General features: G+C 38.8%; 1 protein-coding gene across 2 annotated transcripts in view; it reads right to left on the bottom strand.

Moving 5' to 3' along the window:
• The window catches only part of cacna2d3a (calcium channel, voltage-dependent, alpha 2/delta subunit 3a), a 174,304-nt gene that overhangs the window by 42,318 nt on the left and 110,319 nt on the right, over nt 1–21,667 (bottom strand). The window contains exons 13-27 of one of the 2 annotated variants that reach the window (XM_035536210.1): nt 21,352–21,485; nt 18,671–18,688; nt 12,501–12,566; nt 11,947–12,027; nt 10,896–10,970; nt 7,626–7,709; nt 7,243–7,314; nt 7,026–7,087; nt 6,782–6,849; nt 5,735–5,780; nt 5,500–5,597; nt 5,325–5,418; nt 5,036–5,131; nt 4,665–4,786; nt 3,050–3,127 (exon numbers count right to left, since the gene is read on the bottom strand). In XM_035536210.1, coding sequence (XP_035392103.1) covers nt 3,050–3,127; nt 4,665–4,786; nt 5,036–5,131; nt 5,325–5,418; nt 5,500–5,597; nt 5,735–5,780; nt 6,782–6,849; nt 7,026–7,087; nt 7,243–7,314; nt 7,626–7,709; nt 10,896–10,970; nt 11,947–12,027; nt 12,501–12,566; nt 18,671–18,688; nt 21,352–21,485 — 1,194 coding nt within the window. The remainder of the gene's footprint in view (nt 1–3,049; nt 3,128–4,664; nt 4,787–5,035; nt 5,132–5,324; nt 5,419–5,499; nt 5,598–5,734; nt 5,781–6,781; nt 6,850–7,025; nt 7,088–7,242; nt 7,315–7,625; nt 7,710–10,895; nt 10,971–11,946; nt 12,028–12,500; nt 12,567–18,670; nt 18,689–21,351; nt 21,486–21,667) is intronic. The other variant, XM_035536211.1, reaches the window with a different exon arrangement.

Below are 21,667 nucleotides of genomic sequence, written 5' to 3'. Positions count from 1 at the left end.
TGAATGCAGAGAAGCCTTTTGATCTTTTTGAGGTCTTACAAAACTTTGTGTTTGGAGTCAAATTTTATTTTTTGGATAAGATTATAATATACCTCCCCTAAGACTAGTGTGTACACCAACAGCATCCATTCTGGTTATTTTTCTTTATGAGGTGGTAGCTGATAGGGATGCCCCATGTGTCATTTACTGTTAGCTCTCTCTGTCGAACCCTTTTTGATCACATTGAAATCTCTCATCTTTTCACTGAATAACTCAGTCTGATATTGAACTGAATGTATCACTGTGTGCTGATGACCTACTATTGTATGCAATTGACCAAATTACCTCCATCCCTTCGATCCTATCACTTCTTAAGTGATTTGGTTCAATCTCAGTTTAAAAAGAGAATTTCCAGACAAGTGAGTGTTTTTCAGTGACCTCACCTGCTCTCACCAGTGACTCAAGCAGTCTGCTAGTTTGCCTTAACTTGGTTCAAATGCTTAGGGATTCAAGCATCTCATATTTTACCCTCTCTCTTTGACAACAATTTTCACCTTTAATTGACAAATATAAACTGGGTATACAGAGATGGAAATCCCTTGCCATATCACCTGTTGCTAGAATAAACACTATTTAAAATTAATGTTTTTTTTTTTCCATGTTTTTTTTTTTTTTGTTGTTTGTTTTTTGTCCAGACTATCCACTTATTTCTCCCTAAATGTTTGTTTTAAACTTTGGACAAGTTCATTATAAGTGATGGAAAGGTTCCTAGAGTGAGTAAAACACTTTTACAGAGATATACATTTGATGAGGGCCTGGGTCTTTATAACCTTTTTTGTTTTATTATTAGTCAGCAGATATTCAAAAGGATCTCTTTTGGCTTCGATGCACAGGGTTGCTATGGTGTAGGCTGGAGACTCATTCCTGTTCTCGTTTATCTGGGTTCACATTGCTCGCCTCTTCCCTACCACTTAAGCTCTCCAATTTCCCGACTAACCCGTTGGTTCTTTCCACCCTCCGCATCTGGTTTCAATTCAGGCGGTATTTTAAGTTCACGGCTCCATCTTCCTCAGTGCCTATATTAGATAATCATTTATTTCCTCCTGCCTTGACTGGTGTAGCCTTTAATATATGGTATGAAAGGGGTATCACATTGTTCTGTGATCTCTACATGGATGGTATCTTTTGCAGTTTTGCTCATTTGGCTACAGATTTCACTTTGCCCCCTTCACATCTATTTCGATATCTTCAAGTTGGACATTGCGCTTCTTTTTCTACTTCTTTTTCTACTTCTCCCCCCACTAGACAACCAATCTTGACTTTGGATCCCTTTTAGAAATATCTTATCTCAAAGATTTATTCATGGCTCATGGCCTTAGTTTTACACTCCCTTAATAAAATTAGAAATGCTTGGGACTGGTCTTAATGACCAATGGTGGGACATGGCTATAGGTAAGCTACATTGTGGACCTTGTGCAAGGCTTCATACAGATTAAGGTGCTCTACAGAATCCATTGATGTAAGTGACAGCTTTGAAGGTCCAGTGCAATAAATGTGCTGTCACTCCTTGCAATCTAAGCCACATGTACTTTTTCTGTCCCTACTTGCATAAATTCTGGTATGATTTCTGGTATGGAACCCTTTGCTTTCATACTTTTTTCCTTTAATCTATTTTTTATTTAAATACCAATTTTAAAAAAAATTCATTGGCACTGTGACAATAGCAGAAACAGTCGAATAGCACAGAGAGCTAATTGGTTGATGGCCTCATGAGCGACTGGTTAACTACGCATGCATTCACGGTAGACAGAGGTTTTGTAATTGGCTATTTAATAGGGCCTTATTAGACTGTACTGTATACTCCGTAGTAGGTTCTTCAGTAGGGCCTGATGAGATCGTAATGAATTCTTTGTAGTAGGCTCTTTCAGCAGTGCCTTATGACATTGTACTGAACTCTGTGACAGGTTCTTTCACAGGGCCTTAAGAGATGGCTTTGTAAGAAGCCTTGAGATGTTATGATTAGGTTCTGCCTAGAGCGCTATGAGGATGGTTTCACAAAATCATTGTTTATGCACTACGGTGCCTCAGAGTGGGAGTGTATTCTTCTGATTACTTCCGTCTATTTTCTTTATTTTGAATCTTTATTTTGAATTTTTTTTGCTGTTTTGTTGTTAAGGAAGATATGCACTTTTCTTTTGTTTTTCTTTTTGTTTAGTGAAGTAAGTTTTCAAACAGTGAATAAGCATTTTGTTAGCTATGTTGGCATACCCCCACCCATAACGTTATGCTCGTGATTTTGTGACCAATATTTAATAAAATTAATAATAATAATAATAATAATAAAATAATAATAATAAAATGTAATAAAAGTGGTTAATCCTACTGCAATTTTTGCATCTCAGTGTGTTTTGTTTATGTTGCATACTTTTGTGGCATCAGACCATTGAGCCAGTACAATGGGTTCCTAACAGGTTAGTCCAGAATGTGGCAGCTAAATTCCAAGTACCAGAATGTTTGACCATATTAGCCCAATATTATCAACACTGCAAGGCAAGAATGGCCTCTCAGCCATTTTGGTTAAATTCAGTCATTCATATGTGTTATTTCATAGTTTTGATAGCTCTACTGTTTTTTTAAATGTAGAAAATTGTAAAACTAAACAATGAGTGGGTGTGTCCAAACGTTTGACTTGTAGTGTACAATGCAAGGTCTTAAAAGAGAGCGCATGATAAGACAGAGAGAGAGCATGAAAGAGCGCAATAGTAATTGGAAATTATTTCCCCTCCCAGACCTGCTTAATGTATTTTAGCGAGGCAGGTTTTAAAAAATGAAAGCTTACAGAATTTTTATCTTTATGTTAGCACAAACATGTTGTGTGTGTGTGTGTTTGTGTGAGCAAGAGAGCAAACAAGTGAGTGACAGAATGGGCCAAACATCACTAAGCTGAATCATCGTCAGTTGCTGAGCTTAAGCTCTGAATAACCTTCATATTAAATCTCACACACATATATTAAATCACAGTCACACACACACACAGCTGCAAGCTAAATAAGAAAGGGCAATGTCCTACCTGCGGCGATGGGTGACTTTCTCTCATCTAGTAACTGAATGGCAGTGCTGGCCAGCACTACACTCTTATTCTCCGAACCTGTGCACACACACAGAAGCACTGTTGTTTATCTTATACCTAATATGATGTCCAGGATGCATTTGTACTCAATTTTTATTAATATTACAATAAGGGTGGCAGACATATAGCCATTTAGTGGTAAATATCAGGTGAGTATGTGTGAAATGGCCTTGTTTATAATACTGCCTTTTAGAGACAAAAAATAGGATCTGTCAAATTACTGAAAATACAGAGGAATGGCCTAAAGAAAAATGTATGTTCAAAACATGTCCTTCTAATGAAGAGCGGGGTGGGGGAGGCATTTAAAATCCCATCTTAACATATCCCATTTGAAGCATCTAAAATCCTCACCTCAATGCCAAAACCAAGATCCAATCATCAGAAAAAAGGAGGAAAAGCATTGTCTCTGGGCTTTACGTTAGTTTCCGAATTGCCTGGCCTTTTTAATAATAACCATCCCACATCTGTGCTGGTATAAAAGGTAATCCTTAGAGATAAATGTCTAAAACAATTTGGGACAATTTTCAGGATATGGATTAAGTCTAGCACAAGATTTCACTTCCAGTTGGTATGTTCCCTCTCAAATTCATTTATTTGAAGCCTGTACTTAAACTGTGTTTATAAACTGGCCATATGTGACAATAAAATCAGGAAAATAAAGTGAAAGCAAAAAAGAAAGAACTTTTTTGAAAAAAAACAAAAAAAACATCTTCAAATCCCCAGAATTCTCTCTGGAATAAAACTTGGGATGTGCTTGAAAGTATTTTATACTGTCATACTTCTGTTTGTTATTAAGAATCATTTGGCCACAATATGTTTCAGGCATCCACAAACAAATATCAGCTAATAAAAGACATAACATAAGGCCTTAATCACTGAGTGGGGACAGGCCAACAGGAATGATCAAAGACAATAGGGCTTTTATGGGTAGCTCTTAGGCCTGAAGGTTAATATAATTAAGCAAAGAAAAAAAAAAAGTTTTGGGTGACCGGATCTGATTCTTGGTCTGTACAAGGTTGTTGAACTATACATTATTATATCGGTGCTTCTTAAAAGTGCAAAAAAGCAGAAAGTGCTGGTTTAGGATTTTTCCTTTTCACACAGGGATACCATAGAAATACATCCTCTCACCTCCATGTGGTTATAAATATGCAAAGAGCAACAGACAATTTGGCCAACAAAACAGAGAACAAGTTTTAATATCACATTTCATTTTCTGTCATAGACAGACCTAAACCTTTTATTGTTTGTTTATTCTTTGAGGTATTTCTTGGTTTTTAGTGTATTTGCTGAACTGCCACAAGAAGGCACAAGTTTCTAAAAGAGGTAGTGGTCACAGAGCTCATGGATCAAATTTGCAGTCTGTCAGTAAGCAAATAACAAATATTGTTTACAGTTCCAACCCTTGTACACAAATTATTCAAAGTCTGAAGACTAACAACTTTACTAATAAAATACTACATGGACAAAAGGAGGGTTCTTCTTAGCTTGTGTGTGTGTGTGTGTGGGTGTGGGTGTGTGGGGGGGGGGGGGGGGTGCGCCTGTTTTCCCTGACCTGCATTGAACGGAAGCGAGTAAACGAAGGTTCCCGGCACCTGCTCCGCCGCTCTCTTGTACCACAGGGGGAAGTGATCAGCATTGAACACGCCCTCTTTATCCTCTGCTGTCAGGAAGTCTCTTAGAACACACACCACACACAGGTGACCCCACAAGAAATGTCCACAGCTATTAGCTGTTTTTAAAAAAAGATCCACAATGCTCAACAGTGCAAGTTGTTAACATTGACTGTTTCTTTTCTTAATACAAGTAATACTTATATTGACATATTGACATATTTACAATAATCAAAGTTAGCATTTTTCCTAGTTGTGAGATTTTTGTTCATAAGAACAAAGCAGGGCTGGGGAAGTGTGTGCTCTTGCTTACTGGTTGCTTAGTTGGTCCGGCACCACAAATAAATTAATACGAGACAGGCCAGTCCGCGTGCCCAGGTAAGCTATCTCCACGCCTTTATCCGAGTTCCTACGGTGTTGGACAAGGACCAAGATTAGCCAAGCATTACTCATGCCTGTCTCTGTGTGTGTGTGTGTGTGTGTGTGTGTGTGTGTGTGTGTGTGTGTGTGTGTGTGTGTGTGTGTGTGTGTACGCGTATGTGTAAGTGTGTGTGGGTGGGTGTGTGTGTCTGTGTATATGTGTGTGCATGTGGTCTCCATACTCTGATTTGTTGAGAACCAGGCTGGTCCAGTATGCTTCTATCGGTGCAGTTACCACAGCATCAAAAAGGACCTCATGAATCAACTCTTTGTCACCTATGATTACAATGACAAAAGTCAGAGTTCTATGACAGCACTGTTACACACGCACACAGTCACTACAAACGTTTTACTCACACTTGAGGTGTGGTTCTGCTCTGACAAAGTAGTGCTTGATAGCCTCAATCTGAGATAAGTCATGATGTTCAAGGTACTCGTCTGTGTTACAGTACGTCCTATAAAAAAGCCCACAGACATTCCATGTATTGCACTTGGCTTTACTCACTGTAAAACTACCTCAAGACTACCAGCTCTCATCACACATGCGGCCAAACATGTTGCACACACACCTCTAAAACTGTTCATACTATACCATTCATCTGCAAGTGCCACATCCGGATGTTCCAAGTCATGTAGTCCTGAAACACACCACCACACATCAGCATCTACACAGATTCATAACTGTCATATCTGCTAACCAAATGGGCTATTGACTTGATCATATGAGACAACTCCACTTGGATTTTCAATTTAAAAAGCTCCTATTTTTAGCTATTTCTGCTTTAGCATGCATTGCTTTTACCCAACTGCTTTCTATGTTAAACTAAATGACCTCTAAAGAGTCAGTTCAATTTCCTGTAATTCTTTTTTAATGTGCATGGCCAGTTCTGTCAAGTTGAGGTAGCTACTCGCTAATAATAAATAAAGACACCACAAAGCTACCTGGCATTAGGATCTAAAGGTTTTGGGGGGTTTTAAATAAATGGGTGACTGAAGTCTCTCATGAAGTCAACCGCATACACAAAATTAGCATAATGTACACATTATGAACCTAATCCTGAACCTGTGGATGGAAAGAGTTAGCAAAACACACACCTGCGTGCGTGTGTACACACGTACGTACACACACACACACACACACACACACACACACACACACACACACACACACACACACATGCATGCATGCACGTGTACACACACACACACACACACACACACACACACACACACACACTCTCGCTCTCTCTTCTCCCCTAGTTACTGATTCCAAAAGACGAGCTGATGATCGTTCCCATGCAAACCCTGCAGACAACTTTCCACATTTCATTCATAATTCATCAGCCTTTCTGTTGGATGAAAAATGTCTACGTCTATCAGACCTGACGGGCTGGACCATCACAGGAAATGCCAGCTCACGCTTGCACAATCCCAAAATGGAAGCAGTGTTTAGAAATGCACATTTAACCTGGACCAATGAATATTAACACACATGACTCAGAATGGGGCAGAAACCACGGGGTAAAAACAGTGGTACCGTGCAACACATTTAAGCACAAAGAAAACATTTTCTTTCAGCTGGTTTATAAATAGACTGCTGGGAAGATGTGGGTTAGAAAGGACTATGATGGACAGTTACCTTCCTCCACAGTGACACTCCCCCTGAAGAAATATTTACCATGCCCCCTTGACAAGGCTACACCTAAGCTGCAAAATAAGCACACACAACTTTAGGTTTTACACACACACACACACACACACACACACACACACACACACACACACACACACACATACATATGCGCAATAAGTGCAGCCTGTACAATTAATGGCTTCTGTCTAAATAAAGATAAGTCCTATCTTGATGATCAGAGCCTCATTACCTGAAAGGAGTTCCCTTGATGTCTGTGTAGTAGTAATCATTATGCAGAAGAAGGACACGCTTCTGAAAGCAAACACACACACAAATCAAAATTGCAGTGCCATCTGGTGGTTTATAGAGAGTGGGAGAGGGAGAGAGAGAGATACATAGCATATATACATGAATACTTTATATATATGCAAATCTGTGTATAATCCCATCAAAGTTTCTTCTCTCACCCCTTTGTCAACAGCCTTAGTGACTTCCATAGAGAAGGTTCCAGTCTTTCTGTTCACCATTGCATTACGTAACTTTACGTACACACACACAAACACAATAACATTGCAATGGGCATAAAGAAAGCTAACAATTGTAAGAACAAAATGCGAAAGACGAGACTGCAACAACCCTGAAATTCCTAGTGTCAGCGATAATTTGTGAGACCCTATTTAGCAGAACACTATATAACACTATACAAATAACATATTGTGCAAACTTTGTCTTTTGAATAAATAATTCAGATAGCAATAAAAAAATAGATAGTGATTAAAGAATTTAGATATTCATTAAAGCATGTCTTATTATTACATTACAGTGGTTTAGTCTCAAAAAAAAATCTAACCACATCCTCCTTGTCCTCCCATTCAACCTCAGACAGATCCACACTGCTATAGTTGGGCTTCTTTCTCTTTTTTCCTTCTTCATACTGAAACACACACACACACACACACACACACACACACACACACACACACAGAGTCACATATATAAAAACAAACATTTTTTTTGCAATAACCTTTATTATTCAATACCTGCAATTAAAAATGGGGCCCTCACTGATGTCAGGCTACAGCCTCACTGTCAGGTTTTTTCAAAATGAAAACCATATGAGCATATGCAAATGCTTCTACATTAAACTGAATTAATTCAATTAGCTTCAAGCTATTTACTGGGTTGCTATGTTGCAAGCACCCTGAATGTAAATTGAACTAACATGTAGACTATTAATCAAACTCTTGTGCTGAAAGCATTCTCTCACATTCAACCTGACACTCACACACGATGCTCTTACTTACACACAAAATGCTCTCCTTTCTTGAACCACACACAAAATGTTAGCACACATTCATTTAAACTCATACGCATGACAAATCTCATAGTCATTCATTTTAGCTCTAACATTCATATCAATAAGATGTGTTTTGTGTGTATGTAAAATATAAAACCAAACAATATAAGAACTGGCTATACTGGCTTTAGTGCCAATACATAAGTGATTAGCTAAATAGCTGATGAGATAACTCTCGTTAGCATATTTAACAAACTGAGAATTCCAAGCTATAAGTTAATTCATTGTAAAAATAATTTGCTGTTCAGGGTTTGCATCTTTTGTGGATTGGGTCCCGTCCCCACGAGTGTATGATCTAGTAACATTAGCCACAAACAGCTCTAATGGCTGTTTACAGGTAAATTACCTATCATGAGCTAAGTTAGTCGAGTAAATAAGACCTTTTTTTGTGCTTATGCTCACAAAAAAAAAAAAAAGTACTCACAAACGAGTCCCTTGTTTGTGAATATATTTCTGGGAAACATTTTCGAGACTTTTCCTTGGCAGGCCACTTATGTCATTATATTGTCTTACTGGGTTAACAAAAATATATTAGTGTTCAACCTGGCCTTTCTTTCTTGAGTATGGGGCTATAGCAATTTTGCTATGGCAATTATACAGCTTTCATCGGTTAAAAAGCGGCTTGAATGATTTTTCCCATGGATCGTGGGGGGAAATATGGATGTACTGCACACTTCTCACATACACAAATAATATGTGATATGTGAAATAACATATATTAACATAACATATATTAAGTGACAACATTCAAGCCATTCTGCAGTGTTTCTGCTCTTAATAGATTTATGTCCCTTTTTCATCCGCAGATTCATCATTCACAAACATTTACATATTACTAGCACATCAAATTGGACACTAATTCATGAGTTATTGAATTGCTCGTCTGGAGGGGGAAAGCTACCCAACAACTCTTGTCTAGTTATCCTGAATGTGTTCTAATTGACAGCCTACGTTCCTAATCAGGACCCTTTTTAAATAACTGAAAGGATCGCTTCTACTCCACAGAACAGACAGAAGAAATTCTGGACAAGAATGGTGGTAGAGAACCCACAGAAGAGCAAAGAGTCGGGCACCTCTGCCAGTTTCTCTGTCCGTCAGGGAGGAAACTGCGCCGGTTGTACATGTTTGAGAAGTGCCTTCTAGTGGATGCGAGTGGTTCTGCAGGTTCAGTACATTTTACAAGACTACTTGTTTATAGATTTTCGTTATGTACATTGTTGGGGTTTTTTGGGTTTTTTTCAGAATGCTTGCTGCACAACAAATTTGCCTTTTCCTTGGGAACAATAAATGAATTGACACTGAGTTTATATATAAAGCATGCATTGTTTCCATGATTATTGACACTTGAGAGGAAACATATTACATGAATTGTAATACTAATGAGTTCTAAAGATTATTTAAAATGAAATATTGTATTTCGTACTGCACTGCTTTCACACTTTACGCGCCATCTTATTTGAAAATTTTAAATGGTCGCTTTTCAGTTATGAGGTAACTCAGAAACCATTTTAGTTCCAATCTTTACAGCAAGTCAGTTGGAAATATTTAAATAGGCTGAATTCACATACACAGATGAATAGGAGAAGTGACTTTAAGCATGATTTGTTTGTGTGGTTTGTGTGTGTGTGTGTGTGTGTAAATGTAAACATTCCCTTTTCTCTCCTTTCTTCTTTCTTTCTCCGATTCCACAAGCTGTCCTATCATGTCCTAACCCTTATTGTCTTACTTGCTCCACTGTGGACACCAGACCATTCCGTTAACCCATCTCTTTCTCCGTCTGTTCTTCTGGGAGGCATTCCTGGTGGGCCAGCACTGCTAGTCAATAACTGTACCCTAGATGGAGGATGAGTGCACTTACACCTGACTGGATCTAGAAGCCACCTGGGGACAACGCTTCAGAAGGTTCCCTCTTTCTCACCTTGCTTTATTTTTTATCTTTCTTGCAGACATTAGTGTTTGGCCTACTTTTACTCTGTGTGTGTGTGTGTGTGTGTGTGTGTGTGTGTGTGTGTGTGTGTGTGTGTGTGTGTGTGTGTTTGTGTGTGTGTGTGTGTGTGTGTGTGTGTGTGTGTGTGTGTGTGTGTGTGTAATATGTGACTACCACCCATGTTTTTTAATAAAGTTCAACTGAGGCCAGCTACCCCACAAACCCTTATCTTGCATCTGAACCACTTTTCCCTTTAGCTTGCTAATTTAATTGTCATCAAACAGGTATCTCTGCCTGCCACATCTGTATAATACAATACAGTATATACACTAGAACTATAATGTAAATTCAAATATTTACACTGATACAGTGAAAAAAATCTCCACTGTGCTTGAAACATTTGGTATAAATATGGTGCAGAATATGTTTAATATATATAATATAGCTTAAAAGACTACACTGTGATGAGCATGTGTTTTTCCATCTACCTCTGAGCTAATGCTCATTAATTATTACCACAGTTTCTGTTGTTAACAACTCTGGGTGAAGACAGACCATTTCTTTGATGTAAGAGAGAAGAGAAAGGCCATCAAGAATCCTGCGTGTTGGTGGTCTAGCGGTTTATGGAAATTGCTGGTCTAATGCTCACATTCAAGTATGAAACCAATCAACAATGAGGGCAATGGTAAGAATATTCATTTTGCCACTGGAGATTTAAAATGATTATTATTGGGCTCACCAAACATAGAGGGAGAGAGTGCAAAAAAAGCACAAAGTGCAGCACACACACACACACCTTGAGAGTTGTCAAATGTTGCAAAAGTGTTTATAATCACCAAAGGTCGCAGGTCCGGATGGGTCAAGACATAGCCATTGTTGGTAATAGCAAATGCATAGCCATGGATGCCCAGCTGTGAATTCAGGGATACACACACGCACACCAGACAGTGGACATAATCAGAGACATTGTAAGAATGCATAATCAGCCACACGCTTCCGGGCCTTCTCTTTCAGTTCATTCCCCCTTTTATCTTTTTAATATCAAAGCCCAATCAAGGTTGCTTTGCACAATTTCCTGCTCCTTATGCTCATCCCCGAATCATGATTTAATGCAGCTGTGAGTCAGTGGGAGCCTGGAAAGGCCTCCACACAGAGCAAGGGCCAGCCAGGCCGAGGCACACATGCGCTCGACAGTTTTTCCCGGACATGCAGGTGAAAGGCACAACCTCCCCAAAATAATATGCTTTCAAATGCCTTTCAAGGATTATTTTAAAGCTAAACCTGATAATTTTCTCTTAATGATATGTCCAAAAATTAACCTCTCTGTTCCTGCTACACAAAAAGGGGACTGCTGGGAAAAAAAAGAAGGCAAGGCTGTAATTTTCTCGCCATTCTTTGCCTGAGGAGAGAAAGGCTGGAACAATGAGGGAAGGAAGAGGGAGAGGTTTAAAAAGAAAAAGCCGTCAGTGCTAACAGAGCGTTACACGTGTTAGATTACAGTCAGTGGATGCGCATACAGGGGACCCTCAATCTGCCAAAAATGAAAAGAAGAAAAAAACTAACACACGCGCACCTCAGCACATTTAGTACATGTTGTGCTTGTTCCTGCAGGTGAAATTTCAGTCACATCAATAATTGTATATATTCAAAAGGAACACTTTCCAATAAAGCTAGTAGTTTTTATTAATTACCCACTAAAGCATTATTTTTTATTTACCTAACATGCAACAAATATTGAAAATATTTAAATCTCTGATAAAATTTTTTGAAACTTTTGAAAATCCTGCTTAAACAATTAATTAATATTTTAATGTTTCAGTGTTTCACAGAACTTCCAGGTTCCTCAGAACTAAGTTGAGTTGCATCATTCTAACTAAATCCTTGTACCTTGTATTTGGGTAAAGTCTTCAAGAGCTCAGATACTGGGACATCCGTGCCGACTACGCCAAGTAGAATGCCCCTGTTCTTCTGATAAGGATGACAAAAAGGCATCAGAGAAACAATACGCAACAAAACAAACCACTGTAGTTACCAGACCAGTCACACGACACATGGCCAAGCGACAGGGTTCATACCTGAAGGCCAACAGATAGACATGTCTGAGGAGAGTCCTACTTATTAGGAAAAGTCTGACACGAGCCCACATTTGTTTTACTATACACTATAAATGCACATGTAGCTCTACTTTTTACAAACAAATGCATTTTTTTTTAACAAATTTCTTTAAACAAACAAATAGAATAGCTGGCTCAAAGATGGCAAGTTCACTACCACTGATTCAACATTATACACTGAGCCAACAGACAAATCTATCTGGACAATCTGGACTTTGATAAAAAAGCTTTGTAAACAAGACTGTTTCTACTAAGTCACCGCATCCAAACACAGCAAACAGGGTACGTCAGGATCCAATTACGCCACATCGTTGATCTTGTACTTACAGTCTCATTCTTTGTGCTGAAGACAGGCATTGCCACAGTGGTCACAGGGCTCTGTTTGTCTTCCATCTAGGTGAAAGTCCAGGAAACAGAAAACAGTAAATACAGAGGTTCAACAAAAGGCTGGGGGTGAAAGACAGGAAAGCCGGTAGACGTGCAGGTAAGCGAAACACAAAAAGTACAGAAACTTTTGATTCACTATAATCAAGATATATTGCATGAGAATAGTGTGTGTGTACACAGAGCATAGCAAACGAGTCACATGTACACAGAGCATAGCAAATGACCAAATTATCTTTGTATGGAAAAATTATTTAGTCCATCTCAGATGGGGCACCAAATGTAAAATGTTTTGGTTGTTTGGTTTTTTTCCTTCTTGAGCCTTCATCTACAGTGACCTATTGTGAAACAGCCTTACAACAACAGAATTTAACAGAAGCAAGCTGTGGCTCAGATCAATAAAAAATAATGGAGAGTGAACTAACAATGAGAAAATGAATAAATAAATAAATAAAACTAGTGCACTATTTTTTAATTGAGCTATCATCATTGCTTATGGAATTATAGATCATCAGCCTTTTTAAAGAAGATTATTATATGACAGTGCCAGAATAGCTCTACAAATAAAGCCTTAAATGGCTAAGTGCACCTGACTTTCAAAGAAAGAGAATTGAGGAACACACACACAAGGCACATAAGTAAAACTCACCCTACTTACAGCAACATATGGACCTAAGAGGGCTGTGATCTCTTCAGGATAGAATTAGGGAATATGGGATGCTAAAATCTGCCTTGGCCTTGTAAAATAGAATCAATAAAGCTACTGGCAGCATCTCAGGTGTGAATGTGGCACAGCTGCTAGAGAGCCTGTGCAGTTAGTGTCTGATTACTGATGCAGGCAGGCTTTTCCATAAACTCTAGTGGGAAAAAAAGACTGATCCTCTCTGCGTGTAACGGACGGGTCACGTGAATGTATGTTAAAAAGTGTGCACATATACACATGCAGGCTCACATAAAGACACAGTCCACCAGTCCAAATGACTCAAGGTGCAATCAAAGGGTTTGTTTAACTTCAAACTGCAGACTACTAGTGTAGGGGACTAATACAGCTAATGTTTCAAACAGAAACAATCATACCATCAGATTGTGGGCTTGCAAGCCAAAGATGAACTGTCTGATGAACCATGTTGGGTGTTTAAAAGGAGCAGGATTCTGAATAACCTGTTGCAATAGTTGCTGAATGTGGTGGGACTGAACATCAGGGTCAGACCAAGCACAAAGGCGCATACACCTTAAATCTTGAAAAGCCAAGTACAATCTCATTGTCTCTCAAGTATTTTGTTTCAGGGGTGAGAGATTAAATGAGTCGAACTTACAGTTACAGGGTCAATGAGGATATCAGAGCTGAGTTCTGTCACATACATGTGCAGTCATGGCCAAAGGTTTTGAGAATAGCACAAATTTTGGTTCTCACAAACTTTGCTGCTTCAGTTTTTATGGTGGCAGTTTGCATTAACTCTAGATTGTGAAGAGGGATCAGATGATTTGCAATTAATTGCAGTCATTCCCTGCCAGGAAAATTTACTTAATCACAAAAATTACAGCGTTCTAGCCAATGTATTTCAGCCCTGCCACAAAATGCCCTACTCACATAATTTCAGTGATCTTCTCATTAGCTTTTGAGAAAGGGTTAATGAGGAAAAGGCTGCTGATATCACTCTGTCATGCTGATTAGCAGACTGGTTGCTTTAAAAGGATGTTGGTGCTTGAAGTTCTTCTGTTAACCATGGTTACCTCCAAGGAAACATGTGCAGTCATCATTGCATTACATTGCATCAAACATGGCTTCACATGCAAGGACATTGCTGCTTGTAAGATAGCACCTAAATCAACCATTTATTGAATCATCAAGAACTTGAAGGAGAGAGGTTTGATTGCAGTGAATAAGGTTCCAGGGTGCCCCAGAAAGTCAAGCAAGTGCCAGGAGCATCTCCTAAAGATGATGCAGCTACAGGATCTGGTCACCACCATTGCAGAGCTTGCTCAGGAATGGCAGGTGTGAGTGCATCTGCATGCACAGTGAGGCAGAGGCTTTTGGAGGACGGCTTGGTGTCAAGAAGGGCAGCAAAGAAGCCACTTCTCTCCAAGAAAAACTTGGACAGACTGACATTTTGCAGGAAGTATAGGGATTGGACTGCAGAGGACTGGGGTAAAGATATTTTTTCTGATGAAACCCCCTTTAGACCTTTTGGGACAGATGATTGCCCAGAGAAGAAAAGGTGAGCGGTACCATGATTCCTGTGTTATACCAACAGTGAGGGATTCTGAGACCATTCATGTGTGGGGATGCTTCTCATCCAAAGTAGTGGGTTGGCCTAATCACTGATTAGGCAAAAATGGGTCGCCATCAGTCAAGATTTTGCCCAGAAGCTGATATCCAGTATGCCAAGGTGATTTGCAGAAATCTTTACAAAAAAAAAAAAAAAAAGGTCAGCACTGTAAATATTAAGTCTTTGCTTAAGATGGATGTATTTGTTAATACAAAAAAACTAAGAAATGCTTAAAATTGTACTTCACTATACCATATAAACACCCAAGAAAAGGATCTTAAAAAAAAAAAAAAACTGAGGCAATAAACTTTGTGAAAACCAAAATTTGTGTCAGTCTCAACTTTTGGCCACGACTGTACAGTTATTGCAGAGAGACTAGGCATGAGGAGGCTGGGAGCTTTTATCTTCGGTCCATCAGCTGCCACCATGGAAAGTGGGTCTCTGTGAAAAATGGACTGCCAGTGATCTTAGGTCCCATGGTGCACCAGATTAATAATGGCTGATACAAGAGGGTAAGGCTAAGGCGGTCATCCTCCAAGATAAACGTATAAACTTCATATATCAGTAATATGCATATGAAAGAAGAGGGGTACAGAGAGTGCATTGCAACAGTATTAAAATTTCTTAAACTTTTTGAGATTCATCTGGATTACAAATGATACACAGGTTGCTCCTGGCAGTATTTTTGTTACAAACCAATATGACCAAATTTCATTATTTGTCAGCAGATTAAAAAAAAAAAAAAAAAAAAAAAAAAAAAACTAAACTGAAAAACCCTGCTGGTGTAATTATGCAACCCCTTAGGAGAACAACCCCCTGGGAGAACCACAATTAAGTCTGTTGGTATGAGCTTCTACCCACTTTGCACATTTTATGGAGTGATTTTCAACTTATTTGTTCAAGGTTGTTCATGTCAGAAGATAGATGACACTTGTGGAATCTTCACATACTGCCACAGGTTCTTGCCAGGATTAAGATTTGGACTTTGATTTAGCAGTGAAGTTAATCCACTTTTTTTTGTTCAGTTTGTTACTTCGGCCTTGTACTTGGGATCACTGTCCAGGTGAAAGTTCTTACAAGTTTAAAGGTGAAATTACATGCAAGGTTTAGTTTTTAGCAGACTGAAGTAGGATGTCTTTATTAACATTTGTATAGCTCCTTTCTCAGGAGCAAGGATGCTTTACAGACAGATAACAGCTTTTACAAACATACCAATGGCAGCCAATTTGTGCAAAGAGCACTGGGGGGACTGGGGAACTGCAACAGGGAGGAGGTTAAGACCAAGACAGAGTACCATCCATCACTGGACAAACATGCATGCGTTCATACAGTACAATTTAGAATATCCTAACCTGGGCCGAGGGACCCAGAGGAAACCCACACAGAACATGGAAACTTCACCGAGATAGCCACCATGCCCAATATCTTGCAATATTTTTCACCTTTGATCTCTCCTTCAGTTCTAATTAGGTGTGCAGTCCCTGCTGAGGAGAAGCACCCACCATATTTCACTGTTGGAATGGTGTTTGTTAATGGTGTTCAGGAACAGGCAGTGTTAGGTTTGCGCCACGCATAGCATTTTGAATTTTGGCCACAAATCTCCACTGTTGTCTCATCTGACCACAAAACTGACTTTTTAGTTGGGTCATTCTGATGCTTTCTCCAGCCATGATTTGCTCTGTTTTTCTTCAATAATAACTTCTTCCTGTGCAACCTCCATTACTGGCCAATTGTGTGCAGAACTCTGGATATTTTTGACTGCTGCACCTTCACTCCAGTCTCAGCCTCTGAACTCTATAGCTCATTCCAAGAGATTGATTGCCTTTTCCATGGCTTTCCTTCCCATTCCTCTTCTTGCTCTGATGCTGACTTCAAAGGAACAGCTTTGTGATGGAAACGTCTTAGTGGTATAATGCAGTTTAGCATCATTTGTAATGCAAACTTGATCCCTTGCCACAAACATACATACATGTGTGTGTATAGATAGATAGATAGATAGATAGATAGATAGATAGATAGATAGATAGATAGATAGATAGATAGATAGATAGATAGATAGATAGATAGATAGATAGATAGATAGATAGATAGATAGATAGATAGATAGATAAACTACACAAAGTCAGTTCATCCTGGCTGGTGGAAAACAAAGCTAAATGAGCAACAGGATGATGGATGGAGTGGTGAGACGTGGTCGGCGAGAGCTTAGAGGACGTTCCACACTAGCAGCCTCCATTCAAGGAGAGCCATGAATACGCTGGTTATTAATCACAACCTGGGTCGAACTCTTCACAACTCTCACAACATCAGATAGTGCAGGGTTGGCAGCATCGGAGCAGATAGTGTATGACTGCGACATACAATGAGTCAGACACTTGCTGCAGATACCTGCCCTTGAGTCAGATAGCGGCTGATTCTGAATGTACCACAGAATTGGTACATTGCATGGAGGAGTGGCGGAATCACTGCTTCCTAATCCTCAGTGATGAATTAACATCTGTAATGTTAATTTAACTCTTACAGTGCTAATTTGTGTCTAACTAGACTTACAACACTGTGAGTTTGAATTCGATACTGGGGACACTGCCTCGGTCCTCTGAATTTTATTAGTGTGTTAAATAAAAGTATGTGAGGAATATGCTGTTGGGCCCAAATGAATTCTACCAAGAAGAACACAGTGGGTCCAAAGCTATTGAGAAACTCAGGGTGAAGTTCACAAATGTTTCAGTGTGACAGCACAGCAATGTGCACACACCTACAAGAATCATTCAAAAGATGTGAATTGTATTGTATATTTGGTTAAGGAAATATTCCCACCTATATTTTTCAATAAGTCATAAGATAAACACATAGATAGACAGAGCTTGCTAAATTTGCTTTTGCTAGGTAAATAGCTTTCTCTAGGTTGCTAAGATTTTACAAAGTTGTGAAAGCAGGAGAAAGTTCTAAGCCACATGGAAGAAATTGTGGCTAAATAAATTGGTCATTTACTTGACTTTGGAAGGGTATTCATAAGACAATCTGTTTACATTGTGGGTACAAAAGAGCAAGATTAACCTCAAATTTAGATTCCCTGGGGACTTCAGTTGCATTAATGGCATGTCTAGTACAAATATGTTTCGCCACTCTTCCAAGTGGCTTCGTCAGTTCAACTGAGTGCAGGAAATTCATGATGGGGTAATGCAGACTTAATATGCAGTTATCTGTATCAACCAAACATTGGAATTTTATTATTGGTATTCTGTTTCAAAAAACAAATAAACATTTACAATTACTATAATTTCTTACTTTCTCTCTCATACACACACACCACCTACCCCCCCCCCCCGATTCCAAACACACACACACATGCACACACACACACACACACACACACACACACACAGATAGTATGCCTCTCAGCACTATGCCACTTAAAAGAGGCCAGGATAAATACAGACCAAATATACATACAATCTTCTGTCACATAATGGATGACAGTGATGCTCTTTTAAATGCAAAGAGAAATTAGGTGCAAGTGGGGTCAACCGGAATACAGCAAGCAAATGTAGACATGCATATTCTGCAAAACTTACACACACAGTAACCAGCCATGAAGACATCCAGAGTTGCAAAAGCCACAAATGTGGATGGCCAAGATATTAAACAACTGAACACACAAAGCAATAATCAGCCATGAATGCATACATGAGAATGCATACATGAGAGCCATTGCACATGTTCTCTCAAAGCACACATTTACAGCTAGGATGTAGCCCAAGTCTGTGCTGCGAGTGTGCACACGTCAATATATTCAATAAGATTACACTCACAACATAGGAATGGTCTGGATTATACTGTTACCTTTTGAGCCTGAGGAAGCTATACAAAGGATTGGAACAAAACACAGAGACAAAACATCAAGGAAGTCAATTTAAGTGTATGGCTTGAAGGTATACATGTGAAGCAAATAGTCAGTAAATTATGCATGGTATTTCTCAGTCAGTTTTTAAACAAATGTTGGCAAGCCCTTACCTGATGTTAAAGAACATTTAACATAGTCCTTATTGAAATGATTGTATAAATGACTTTCTGTGCAGGTGATGCAGTTGTTAATCACTGTCATTGTCATACAGTAATATGTATGAGTATATATCACTTGTGCAAATCTCTCTAAATCTCTTCACACTAAAACTCATGTACAGTGAAATCTGTTTTTGCATATTATTGTAATGGTAAAATGTATTCAACAAAACAAAAAAACAGTTTCTTCTTTTCTATTTGTGTTCCATCAGGTTTTCCATGCAAGTTATAAGGGTCTCATCTCAAGTCACTGCAACTTGCACTATATGGGAAAAAAAAAAAAAAAACACGAACACAAAACACTGGCTAACAGTGTGATCAAGTCCAAAGGAAAACAGATCAACTGGCACTAACAAGAATTTAATGAAACTATAAACCACCACTTTGAAAAAACAGGAACTTGAAATCTTCATGGACACTGACATGACGTATGTGTGTGTGGGCAGTGGCAGCTCAGTGGTTAAGGTGCTTGAGTTGTAATCAGAAGGCAGCTGGTTCAAGCCCCATCACTGCCAAGTAGCCAGTGTTGGGTCCCTGAGCAGGGCCCTTAACCCTCAGTTGCTCAAGTTGTAAGTCACTTTGGATAGTGTCAGCTAAATGTGTTTGTGCTCTTAACAAATTTCCAGTTGAGCTGTGAATTCTTTCCTCAAATCACAGACAATAAGAACAAAGCATGTACATTATACTAAACAACTGAAGTTATCAGGCTCTCGTCTGTTTGCTGCTAGAGGGTATTAAAGGAGGGAAAGTATTTCAGGAGGCAAGAAGAGTAGGCAGGTGGGAGGCAAACACCAGTTGACAGTGTCTGTGTCTCTCCCAGCCAGCATCTCCTTTTATACGCTTGGACACAGCAAAGAACAATTACAACACACTTCACACATCGCTTGCAAGAAAAATGAAAAGGTCCAATCATTACTGTGAAAGAGCACTGCTAAAATTTGGACAGTGCAAAAGTGTGTGTGTGTGTGTGTGTGTGTGTGTGTGTGTGTGTGTGAGCATGTGTGTATGCGTATGGGTGCATTACCTACAGATGATGGATGATAACAGTTGGTGTTGTTTTTTTTGCATTGTTTTTGTATTTAGATGTGAGCTGTAGTAACATTCAACATTTTTATTGGATGGTAGTGGGGTATTCTCAGACCATTTTGGCAAGAAAAACTATTTTAAAATTATGTGTATCCAATGAAAAATGTTTTAATGATGTGCTATTTTTGAGTGGCTGTAGAAGCAATTCTGTATTGTGGCACTATGAACCATGTAACTGACAACATGTTATACCACTCCTAGTTTTTAAACCACGAACATAAATCTACTAAGAACATAAATAATGTTCTCTTGATTTTAACCCATGGCACAAACTTCACTGTTCACTCCCCTCACGCATTTACAGCCTCAATTTTTTAATCTACCGCAAAGCTCGGTTTGTAACTCCATAGTGCACACTCCAATAAATGATAGGGAATAAAACAAATTAGTAATGCATACGTGCATGTAGACAGAACACATCTGATATAGGACTCTGAGTGGACTGGCTACAGTAAGCATTTACAGTTAATCTATGGCAGAGCCTCTAAATCCTAATCCATGTGACTTTTATGCTTTAATACATTTATGCTTTTATGCATCTGATTCAACTCTCTACTTACTTGATACATTAAAATATTTTTAGAGAATTACACTACATTGTACAGTGCAGAGGTTCCAAAGAAAAATAACTGCTTGAGAGGAAAGGCAGTAGCATGAAAGTGTCTGAAAGTGGTTGGGCAAAATTCCCATTTCTCACTCATTCTACATAAATCAGATGTTGCTCATAGAAAGTTCATATTTGAAATCCAAAGGGTGACAGGCAGGGTTGGGCCTGGGCCCACTGCAGTAACAGGGCTCTATAAAAAAATATGTACGCACTCGAGTTTTGCCCTGTTGATGTCTAAGGGAGGTCATTTTTAGCAACATTTGTAACCAAAAAACAAAAAGTATTTGGTTTATATATAAAAAAAAACAAACATTTGATATAAATGCTGAATATATTTTTATGTTTAGCACTGGAATACTCCATTAAGGCAGAATCTTAATTCTACCTGTATGACAACCTTTCAGTGATTTGAACTCACCAGCTGCAAACACCCTATCATTGCACAAATGGAAAATCACTTCAACAGGAAGATGGTGCACAGAAGCATCTATATATGCTGATGTATATACTTTTGACTGGTGCATGTCAGAAAGCCATTTCAGCAACATTTTTTTAGTAAGACTCTGATGGTTTGGTTTATGAAGCTCTCAGCACTACAAAAATATGTGGCACTCAATGAAAATAGTTTATTTTACAATGTTTACAATGTTTCTGTCAAGGCTGGTTTTGCTTTGCCAGCTCTGTCCTGCAGGTTTGTATGCATGTGTGTCCCTTCGGCTGCATGTGTTAATGTTGTCAATATTAAGTCCAGTAATGTGGTGTTACTCACTGTGTTATCGATGTAGGCTTCAGTCCAAACTACATCATGTTCCTGATCAATCACCTTGGGTCTGCTGAGCACATGCAGGTACTCCATCACATTTTCCTGAACATCAGCTAAGGTGGAGATTTGGGTAAAATATCCTGAGAATGAAAATAATAATATATAACCAAATGGAGCAATGGAACAATAAAATAAATATGGAACACAGACCATTGTTTTTGGCCTTTTTTAATCATAAGGAGACTCAAACTTTTGTGTCTGACCATTGATTGGTACTCTTACTTTATTACATAGAATGTTAGATACCAAAATGAAATTCAAA

The sequence above is a fragment of the Electrophorus electricus genome, chromosome 18, assembly GCF_013358815.1.
Source record: "Electrophorus electricus isolate fEleEle1 chromosome 18, fEleEle1.pri, whole genome shotgun sequence".
Classification (NCBI taxonomy): domain Eukaryota; kingdom Metazoa; phylum Chordata; class Actinopteri; order Gymnotiformes; family Gymnotidae; genus Electrophorus; species Electrophorus electricus.
This window is presented reverse-complemented; position numbering and strand designations above follow the sequence as displayed.